The sequence below is a fragment of the Triticum aestivum genome, chromosome 7A (assembly GCF_018294505.1).
Source record: "Triticum aestivum cultivar Chinese Spring chromosome 7A, IWGSC CS RefSeq v2.1, whole genome shotgun sequence".
NCBI lineage: Eukaryota > Viridiplantae > Streptophyta > Magnoliopsida > Poales > Poaceae > Triticum > Triticum aestivum.
This window is the reverse complement of record NC_057812.1, coordinates 238,949,755-238,961,479: the sequence shown is the minus strand read 5'-3', so window position 1 is coordinate 238,961,479 and position 11,725 is coordinate 238,949,755. Positions and strand designations below refer to the sequence as shown.

General features: G+C 44.9%; 1 protein-coding gene across 1 annotated transcript; it reads right to left on the bottom strand.

The window, feature by feature from the left end:
- Positions 1–8,994: 8,994 nt before the first annotated feature.
- On the bottom strand, positions 8,995–10,734 carry LOC123151424 (uncharacterized). The gene is made up of 3 exons (XM_044571143.1): positions 9,743–10,734; positions 9,407–9,647; positions 8,995–9,287 (listed from the first exon to the last, which is right to left on the bottom strand). Exons 1-3 carry the CDS (start codon positions 10,670–10,672, stop codon positions 9,151–9,153), a joined length of 1,308 nt encoding a protein of 435 aa, XP_044427078.1. The 5' UTR covers positions 10,673–10,734; the 3' UTR covers positions 8,995–9,150.
- Positions 10,735–11,725: the final 991 nt, after the last annotated feature.

The window sequence follows — 11,725 nt, the reverse complement described above, 5'->3', positions numbered from 1 at the left end:
CATCATTGCACATCCCGGTACACCGTCGGAGGCATTCATATAGTTCATATCTTGTTCTAAGTATCGAGTTGTAATCCTTGAGTTTTAGATAAATAGAAGTGTGATGATCATCATTCAATAGAGCATTATCCCAAAAAAAAGAGAAAGGCCATAAAAAAGGAGAAGGCCCAAAAAAATAAAAAGAGAAAATAAATAAAAAGGGGCAATGCTACTATTCCTTTTTCCACGCTTGTGCTTCAAAGTAGCACCATGTTCTTCATAGTAGAGAGTCTCTCGTGTTATCACTTTCATATACCAGTGGGAATTTTACATTATAGAACTTGGCTTGTATATTCCAATGATTGGCTTCCTCAAAATGCCCTAGGTCTTCTGAGCAAGCAAGTTGGATGCACATCCACTAGTTTCTTTTGTTGAGCTTTCATATACTTATAGGTCTAGTGCATCCGTTGCATGGCAATCCCTACTCACTCACATTGATATCTATTGATGGGCATCTCCATAGCCCATTGATATGCCTAGTTGATGTGAGACTATCTTCTCCTTTTTTTTCTCCACAACCACCATTCTATTCCATCTATAGTGCTATGTCCATGGCTCACGCTCATGTATTGCGTGAAGATTGAAAAAGTTTGAGAACATCAAAAGTATGAAACAATTGCTTGGCTTGTCATCGGGGTTGTGCATGATTTAAATATTTTGTGTGGTGAAGATAGAGCATAGCCAGACTATATGATTTTGTAGGGATAAATTTCTTTGTCCATGTTATTTTGAGAAGACATGATTGCTTAGTTAGTATGCTTGAAGTATTATTATTTTTATGTCAATATTAAACTTTTGTCTTGAATCTTTTGGATCTGAATATTCATACCACAATTAAGAAGAATTACATAAAAATTATGCCAACTAGCATTCCACATCAAAAATTATCTTTTTATCATTTACCTACTCGAGGACGAGCAGGAATTAAGCTTGGGGATGCTTGATACGTCTCCAACGTATCTATAATTTTTGATTGCTCCATGCTATATTATCTACTATTTTGGGCAATATTGGGCTTTATTTTCCACTTTTATATTATTTTTGGGACTAACCTATTAACTGGAGGCCCAGCCCAGATTTGCTGTTTTATGCCTATTTCAGTGTTTCGAAGAAAAGGAATATCAAACGGAGTCGAAACGGAACAAAATCAACTGGAGAAGTTATTTTTGGAACGAAAGCCACCGGATAGACTTGGACTCCACGCCAGGAGATACGGGAGGTGCTCACGAGGGTGGGGGGCACCCCCCTAGGGCGCGCCCCCCTGCCTCGTGGGGCCCCCGTAGCTCCTCCGAGGTACCCCCTGCACACATATATACCTATGTATCGTAAAACTTCCAGAACGCACAATAGATCGGGAGTTCCGCCGCCAGAAGCCTCCGTAGCCACCGAAAACCAATCTAGACCCGTTCCAGCACCCTGCCGGAGGGGACAATCCTTCTCCGGTGGCCATGTTCATCATCCCGGTGCTCTCCATGACGAGGAGGGAGTAGTTCTCCCTCAGGGCTAAGGGTATGTACAAGTAGCTATGTGTTTGATCTCTCTCTCTCTCTCTCTCTCTCTCTCTCTCTCTCTCTCTCGTGTTCTTGATTTGGCACGATCTTGATGTATCGTGAGCTTTGCTATTATAGTTGGATCTTATGTTTCTCCTCCCACTCTTCTCTCTTGTAATGAATTGAGTTTTCCCCTTGAAGTAATCTTATCGGATTGAGTCTTTAAAGACTTGAGAACACTTGATGTATGTCTTGCCATGGATATCTGTGGTGACAATGGGATATCACGTGATTCACTTGATGTATGTTTTGGTGATCAACTTGCGGGTTCCGCCCATGAACCTATGCATAGGGGTTGGCACATGTTTCCGTCGTGATTCTCTGGTAGAAACTTTGGGGCACTCTTTGAGGTCCTTTGTGTTGGTTGAATAGATGAATCTGAGATTGTGTGATGCATATCGTATAATCATACCCACGGATACTTGAGGTGACATTGGAGTATCTAGGTAACATTAGGGTTTTGATTGATTTGTGTCTTAAGGTATTATTCTAGTACGAACTCTAGGGCTGTTTGTGACACTTATAGGAATAGCCCAACGGATTGATTGGAAAGAATAACTTTGAGGTGGTTTCATACCCTACCATAATCTCTTCGTTCGTTCTCTGCTATTAGTGACTTTGGAGTGACTCTTTGTTGCATGTTGAGGGATAGTTATGTGATCCAATTATGTTAGTATTGTTGAGGGAACTTGCACTAGCGAAAGTATGAACCCTAGTCCTTGTTTCCTAGCATTGCAATACCGTTTACGCTCACTTTTACCATTAGTTACCTTGCTGTTTTATATTTTTAGATTACAAATACCTTTATCTACTATCCATATACCACTTGTTTCACCATCTCTTCGCCGAACTAGTGCACCTATACAATTTACCGTTGTATTGGGTGTGTTGGGGACACAAGAGACTCTTTGTTATTTGGTTGCAGGGTTGCTTGAGAGAGACCATCTTCATCCTACGCCTCCTACGGATTGATAAACCTTAGGTCATCCACTTGAGGGAAATTTTCTACTGTCCTACAAACCTCTGCACTTGGAGGCTCAACAACGTCTACAAGTAAAAGGTTGTGTAGTAGACATCAGTCAGTTTCAGAGATGTCAGAGGGCAGTGACAATCAGAATAGGTCTGAAGAGCACGTGAATCTCAGTGAGGGCACTAGTCCCTCCAATAGCAGTTATGATGATGGTAGCAGAAGTACTCCAAGCAACTTGTCTAAGGCTCCTACTAGGCAAAGGAAGAAGAGAACCTTAGAATCTGAGGATGAGGATGTAGTTGTGGAGGAGGTCACCTCAAAGAAGAAAGTGCTCAAGAAGGAGTATGTTGTTGCTGCCACAAAGACTGGAATGCATAAGAAAGCTCATGCTAAGAGGAAGCCCATGTCAAAAGCCAGAGCCCCCACTCAAGAAACTATGGAGTTCACTCTTGAACCAAGAGAGGAAGAGGCTGCTGAAGGAAAGAAGGGGAAGGAGAGAGTCAAGAAGACTATGGCCAGAGTAATTGGCAAACCTTCATGATGAGAGATTTGGATGAAGATGAGGAGGAGGAAGAGCCAGCTACACCACCTCCAAAGACTCAGAAGCTCATGGGGGGTGTCATAAAGTCTGGAGATGCTCCATCTAAGCCCAAGACAACCCCCAAGCCTCCAACTCAAGCTCAAGCTCCAAAACCTTCTGCACCCAAGAGATCCACCAGAAACATCCCTCCTGCCGAGAAGAACAAGGCCCCAGTGCCTGGAGCTCAAGAGGATGAGGAGCAGTAAGCGCTCAGAAAGTTGATGCCAGATGTTCCTGATCATAGTGATGATATCCTGTTGCTGAGAACATGAAGGAAAGAAAGGATGCAGGTCTGAGATTGTGGAGACAGACTGATCCCTATGCCACCAGGAGAAGGACTGATGTAGATTATCATTTCCACACTAAGGAATAGCAGGACTTCTATGAGACTGTCTTGCTAGACAAGAAGCCTATTATTAGTGATATGGGATGGGTTGACTGGAAATACATCGATGACAATGAGGACTACTTCCCAGGTGTGCATGAGAGCTTCGGGATGAATGAAGTCGACAAATTTGTTGGTCAAAAGTTGACAAAATGGAATGATGAAATGATTATGCAATTCTACTCCACTACTCATTTCTATCTAGATGGCAAGATTGTCTGGATGACAGAAGGAACCAGATATCAGTCTACAATTTCTGAATGGGCCAAGTTGATCAATGCCCCCAAGGAAGATGAAAATGACACGGGTGTATGTGCCAAGCCAAGGAAGGATCACAACTCCATGGCAAACATGTACAGGACTATCCCAGATGATGCCTTGGAGACTCACAAGCTTGGGTCCATATATTATCTGCTATCAGGATTGACCACCATCAACACCATCTTGAGGCACACTCTGTTGCCCAAGTCAGGAGATCACAGGATGATCCGTGGTCACTCCATCAACTTTCTCCATATGTTTGATGTGCCACAAAATTTCAAAGTGATGAGTTTGATTGTTGAAACAGTGAAGAGAACTGCAGCTGATCAGAAGAGATCATGTGGATATGCCCCTCACATACAGATGTTGATCAACTCTAAGATGGGGACAGGGACATATCTTCTTGATAAAGAGCATCTTCCCCTGAGGCTAGAATTTGAAGACAACGAGATTGTCATGGATGAATCTCATCCAACCAGTGCAGAAGCCCAGGAGAAGAGAGAGAGAGAGAGAGAGAGAGAGAGAGAGAGAGCTAAGGCTGGAAAAGCAGCAAAGGCAGATAGTGTACCAGATGCTTCACAAGTGATGCTCAAGACCAAGAAAGATCAACTCAGTTATCTACTTGAGGCTACTGTAAGGATTGAGAAAGGCTTGGCCACCCTGACTCAGAATCAAGAAAGTATTGAGAGGATCATTGATACCAAATTCCATGATCTAGATGTGAAGGTCACAGAGATCCAGACTACTGTGGAGAAGCTTCAGGAAGAAGTTGAGGACATGAGTGATATACCTACCACAAACACTTTTCAGAGAGTGCCAAGGGCACAAAGGTCTGGAGCTGTGCCAGTCGTCAATGACACCAGGACTACCATTTCAGCATCTGCAGCAACTGCCTCAGTCATTCCTCCAGTTTCAACTCCTCCAGCTCCTCAGACATCTTTAGAAGTGTTTGCAGATGCTGACCTCTCCACGCCTTCTACGCACACTAGAGCAACCAGCCAAAAGACCACTTCAGGAGCTCCCGGAGATCGTGCCTAGAGTGCCTCATAGCACTATGCATTTTCAAGATTTTTGGTAACTTGTTGCCAAAGGGGAGAAAGTGTATGGATCATTAGGCTTTGAGAGAGAGAGAGAGTGTGTGTGTGTTTTGCTTTTTATTGCCTCTCTTTCTACTTTGACCATTTGCTTTGATCGTTTGCTCGTTTGATTCCTATGCTACAATATTTGTGCTTGCATGATGATATCTATGATATTTGTGTATGATCAATCATGTGTTCCCTTGGTGATGAGTGTATGTTATTCAACTCTTATCATTTTGAGCGCTCTTCAAAGATGTATGTGACATGGAAGAGTGACCATGATCCTAATCAATTGTGCATTTGCATTCAAAAGCAAATTTTAAATAATGCACAAATTCAAGGGGAGCTCTTGCTTATCACATACTTCTCAAAGAGACGATGTATTTCATTCATATTATCATTTGTCGAAGCTTTGATCTATATTTTGTCATCAATTACCAAAAAGGGGGAGATTGAAAGTGCAACTAATCCCCGAGTGGTTTTGGTAATTCATAACAACATATAGCTCATTGAACTAATATCCATTCAAGTTAAACATTTAAGAAAGTTTAATGATTGGCATGGCATGGACTAGAGATGTGGACCCCTTAAAATGCTAAGGACAAAGATTGGCAAAGACCCAAGACTCTTCATTTTCATTTTAGTGATCCGGGATCACATTGAGTTCATAGGAAAGCCAATACTATTAAAAGGGGATGAGTTGTTGCTTAATGGTCTACTTGCTCAAAGTGCTTAGTGAGATTGCTCCAAAATCCTCAGCCACTTTCTCATTTCCACATATGTCCAAAACCTAAAAGTCAAACTCAGCCCCACCGTTTTGATCTATCCGGCACCACCGAGTTCATTTGACCTAGCCACTGCCAGAAATCCTAGACAATTCGGTCTCACCGATCAGGATCTCAGCTTCATCGAGATGACCTTGCAAACTCTCTGTGGCCTATTGTAATTATGTAGGTCTCATCAAAATGTGTAATCGGTCCCACCGAGTTTCCTTAACCAACTCTCTGTTTGCTCATTGCTGAAATCGCTCTCACCGAATTTATGCAATCGGTCTCACCGAGATGAGGTTTTGCCCTAACCCTAGCACATCGGTCCCACCGAGTTGATCATGTTGGTCCCATCAAGATTCGTAACGTTCACATTTTGAACTTAATCGGTCTGACCGAGTTGGGTCAAATGTCTGTAATGGTTGAATTTTGTGTGGAGGCTATATATACCCCTCCACCCCCTTCTCCATTTGAGAGAGAGCCGTTAGAACGTGCCTACACTTCCACTACTAATTTTCTGAGAGAGAACCACTTACTCATGTGTTGAGACCAAGACATTTCAAATCCAACCACAAGAATCTTGATCTCTAGCCTTCCCCAAGTTGCTTTTCACTCAAATCATCTTTCCACCATAGCCAAATCTATGAGAGATAGTTGAGTGTTGGGGAGACTATCATTTGAAATAGATGAGCATCATCACACCATCTATTACCTTTTGGAGAGTGGTGTCTCCTAGATTGGTTAGGTGTCACTTGGGAGCCTCCGACAAGATTGTGGAGTTGAACCAAGGACTTTGTAAGGGCAAGGAGATTGCCTACTTCGTGAAGATCTACCCGAGTGAGGCAAGTCCTTCGTGGGGCGATGACCATGCTGGGATAGACAAGGTTGCTTCTTCGTGGACCCTTCGTGGGTGGAGCCCTCCCTGGACTCGCGCAACCGTTACCCTTCGTGGGTTGAAGTCTCCATCAACGTGGATGTACGATAGCACCACCTATCGGAACCACGCCAAAAATTTTCGTGTCTACATTGTGTTTGCCTTCTCCAAACCTTCCCTTTACCTTCATATGCAATTTTTTACTTTTCATTGGTACATTCTTAGAATTGCATGTGTAGGTTGATTGCTTTACTTGTGATAGTTGCTAAAGTCTGCCAACACTTAAAATTGGGAAAATGTTAGATTTTTAGTTGGTCAAGTAGTCTAATTACCACCCCCTCTAGACCTAGTTTCAATCCTACACCAGGACACAAGTGTGGAGGCGAGGAAGATGTAGTAGCCTGATGCAGACCGTTGTGTATCGAGGCAGCCCACCAAGTCAGCATCACTGTTGAATAGAACCATGAGTTCGACCATCACGTTTGTTCTCGTCTCTACATGGTATCAGATTGATCGTGTTTCCCACAATCCTCCTTTTCGTTTTCACCATAGATCTTTCCGATCTCTCATATACAGGGAGCAGCCCATACAAGTCCCTCACCAACTGACTTGTAAACTCTAGGAGATGAGCTTATCCAGTCGTGGTTAGTGGGAGACGTTGGGCGGCAACGTGCAAGTGTGGACTGGTTTCAACATATTTAAAGGTTGAAATATAGTGAATATGATTTTACATGCAACCAAGTCAGTCTTCATATTTTCTGGCGATCACCTCCCTATCCATTATGACAATTATGCCTGAGTTGCTTTCAGTACGACACTGAAAGCATAAACCAAGTCTAACAAGTGGGACGGGAGTAAAAGGGACCGGCTAAAAGGCAGTTGCCTTAATTCGATTTGGTTCGGTCTTTTTATTTCTGTCGTGTCCAACAGAGTTAGCTATGCTGGATGCTGAGAAAACAAATGAAGGCATGACATGTACATGTAGACTGCGCACATGACAATGAATTCGTTCACCCGTTTCGAAAAAAAAGACAATGAATTCGTTCACATACCTGGCATGTACATGGTGTATGTATGTCTATGAACTAACGTTCCTTCATATCAATGGAGCACAATTAGTGGCATTGTATTATCCTTTAAGAAACAAATGAAAAGCAATAAAACAAATAATGACAAAATTTACACATGATTTACACATAAATTTTGTTTCTATAGAATACAGAAATAATCATATAATAGTGAAATTTGCACAAAAAGAAAGTTTTCTAAGAAGAAATAAATTCGTTACATTGGTATTACCATTAAAGAAGAAGGAAATGAAATAAAAAACAAAATTAAAATCAAAATAATGATTTTTTAATAAAGAATGAATTAGTGGCATTGATATTACCCTTTAAGAAGAAAGAGAATGAAAAGTAATAAAAATGACAATAATTGCACACAATTTGCATAGAAATTGTGCTTTTTTATAATACACAAGAATAAACAATATAGTAGTGGAATTTGCCTCAGTTTCCTAAGAAGGAATAAATTAGTGACGTTGGCATTACCATTAAAGAAGAAGAAATAAAATAAGAAAACTAAAACTAAATCAAAACTATGAAATTTTCTAAGAAAGAATGAATTGGTAGCTTTGGTGTTACCTTTTAAAAAGAAAGAAAATGAAACAAAAACTAATATAAAATGAAAATAGTGAAGTTTCCTAAAGAAAGAATGAATTACTAGCATTGGTATTATCTTTAAGAATAAAGAAAATGAAAACAAATATAAAACAAACAATCACCAAATTAGAGAAGTATGAAATTATAAAAATAACTAAAAAATAAAATTAGTGAAGTTTAATATGCAACAACATGAATTAGTGGCATTGGTATTACCTTTTAAAATAAGAAGAAAAAATGTGCACACAACCCTGCACTGAAATTCCATTAATTTGTATTATGCAAAAATAATCATATAATAATGTACTTTTTGTATATATTTTATATTTACACTCACGCAACATCCCAAATATACCCAAAAAAGACTAATAAAGAAAAGATCAAGAGCAAAACACATAAAAAAAAGGAAAAGAAAATCAAAAGGAGATAGGGGTTTGCCTGGCCGCACAGGTAATGGGCTTCAGCTAGCCCATTAAGGAATTGTCTGGCCCAAATTGGTTGTCAATCAAAAGAACCAACCCGTAACAATTCATTACCGTGGGAAAAAGCACGAATTTTAATGCAGAAATCAATGGCCGAAAATCGACTTACCCAAGATCGATGTTAACACGACTTACATATAGCTAAAGTGCTAGAAATTTCAGACAATCGTGAGTTTAAGTGTGTTGTATTCGTTGTTTGGGGCTGAGTATCCCTTGACCCTCTGCTCTAAGCATCATGTTCATGCCACCTTTCATTTGTGTCGTGTGTTGTATCACTTTTTTACTCATATTCTCTCGCTTCCATCAATGAAAAGATATGCAGACTTTACGTATTAGAAAAAAAAAGGCATGGAATGAACTCAAAACGCGAATCTGATGCATAATTATTCAGGAAGCAATAACTAGCTGAATTTACTTACACTTTCGTCAACAACATCGTGGTTAATTATCAAATACTACTAACAATCACTGGTCTCGTACGCACTAGTCGATGTGCTAGTAGCTAGGAGAGAACTACAGCTTTGCTGAGGATCCAGAGCACGAGGGTCATCTCGAAGGCGAAGATGGTGTGGAGGAGGCCCCTGTCGAGCGTGAAGCCGAACAAGGTGATCCCGCCACTGTTGTGCCACAGGTACGTCACTGAGCACACACCAACAAACTTAATTGTTATGTTAAAAAAAACTTAATTGTTATATTAAGAAAAAATTCGATTGCTCTATTATTCCTTTATTATCGTCCTAAGAAAATAGTCTTGTTACCAAGAGCTTGTCTGCTTTTGTAGTCGCATCCTGCTCCGGGGAGCAACGGCGCCGTCAGAGCGACCGCGTCGATGTCGCTCGCCGACGTGCTGATGCCCGGTTTGCCGTGGTGCAGAGCGGCGGACACCATGCGCATGTGCCACTGGCTGGCGATGGACACGATCCTCTGGGCTCGGTGCGTGATCCTTGCCGCGCCGAACAGGCACATGAAGAACCCACTCAGCTGCACCGACGAACCAACCTGCAACAATGCAGCAATGCTTGTACTATTACTTATACAACAAGCATGTAGGAGTACTACTCGCTGATGGACACACGGTGGTGCGTACTACGTACCAGTAGGTCGCCGGAGTTGGCGAAGCTCTTGCCGTCCTTGGAGGAGAGGGCGACGAGCAGGGCGCCGAGCTGGCTGACGGTGATGGTGACGAGGCAGCAGATGATGAACACCCTGTACCGGTGGCTGGTGGCCAGCAGCTGCGTCCGGATGCGGCGGTGCTCAAGGAAGATCTCGTCGGCGGCGGCGCACGCCTCCGCGTCGAACATGTGGTAGATCCCCTCGAAGCGCAGGATCTGGAGCTCGCAGGTGAGGCGGAACAGCACGCACACCAGCAGGAACACCCCCGTGCGGTACACCCACGACGCCACCGTGGCCACCAGCGCCACCGCGCGCCACGGCACGTGCGGGAGCGGGAGCGGCGGCTCCACGCGCACGGTGGAGAAGAAGAAGACGGCCTTGTGCGCGGCCTCCACGCAGAGGGCCGGGACGAGCAGCGCTGCCAGGAGGCGGAACGCGCGGTCCAGCTCCCGCTCGTAGCGGCGGCGGACGAACGCGGTATCGTCGCGGAGCCCCCCGTCGAGGAACAGCAGCTGCCGGAGGCCGCCGCAGCTGCGGAAGAAGACGGCCAGCGTGACGAACGAGACGGCGGCGAGCCCCGACGCCGTGAGCGTGGCCACGCGGTTGAAGGTGACCGCGGACGCGGAGGCCGGGGACAGCGAAGTGTCGGCGCGGAGGGAGGCTGTGACAGCGGCGGGCACGGCGAGCGCCAGCGCGAGGAAGGCCGTGTACGAGGCGGCGCGCTTGGCGGGGGAGGAGTGGTCGAGCGCGCACCACTGCAGGAACACGCGGAAGCTGCGCAGCTCGTCGTGGATGACCGACTTGCTCCGCGCGTAGGCCGGGTCCAGGAGCAGCGGCTGCGATGGCCAGGACGTCGGGGTCCGCGGCGGAGACGGGTCCTCCAGCGAGCTCTGCTCCTCCTCGGACGCCATGTGTACGGGCTCCGGCTGGCCCACGCCGTGTCACCGCCGTAGGCGCTACTAACTCCGCTGACCCGCAGTTGGCCCGCGTCATGTAGTATATAGCAGCGCCCGTCGAGACCGGAGATGGACGGGGGCAAAGGAGAGGCGCGGGAGGGGAGCTCGTGACGATGGTTCACAAGGGCGGCAAGGCGCGTGACGCATATGAGCGCGCGGCAAGATGTGTGATTGAAAAGCTACGTGCAGAGACGAAGCTGGAAAGGCTCGCGGGCTGCATGGACACCGGGACTCACACGGGAAGGTGCTGGTCACCACCGGCCGGCCTCAGATTGTTGCCTGTGGCTGTGTACGGACGGAGTAGTTCTTGGTCAAATGTTGTGTCAAGTGTCAACGTGTGGCGGGGCGGCCGAACAACAGTGTTGGAGCACCTGGGCATGGACTGGTCTACTGTAGCATTTGTGGCTAGGAGCTCTGTCCATGTGATCTGAGTCAATGCCCTGAACAGATTTACGCAACAACAACAACAAAAAAAACACTTCATAAATAAATCAGTGTAAAATCTTCAGAACTTCAGGTACGTAGAAAATAAATCGAGTAAAATACACAGAACCACCACTTTCATGTCATAACTTTCGAAAAACCACCACTTTACAAAACGTGACACTTTGTACTGCATCGGAATTTTGATAGTGGCAAAAAACACTGAACACAGAAATGATCTCGTTTTGACGTGACCAATCGCGTGCGGGTCGACAGCGGAGACGGTGCGCCGCTAGCGGCTGGTAATGGCCGTTCGGAAGCGGCCGACTTGGCTCGGTCGAAAGCGGGCGACGCGGGCTGGTCAACGCGCTGGCTGGCTGGCTCGTTCGTCCCGTAGCCAGTCGGTCGGTGGGTCCGCTCTTTTTTTTCAGGTAGCCGTCGGTCGTTTGCAGCGTAGCCCTGGCCGTTCCGTTTCACATTGAATTCAGAACCCTCATCTTCCTTCTCACCGCATTCAGTACCGGTCACTTCGCTCGCACAGAAAATCACCACCGGTCCTCTCTCCTATCCTCTCGCATCACCACT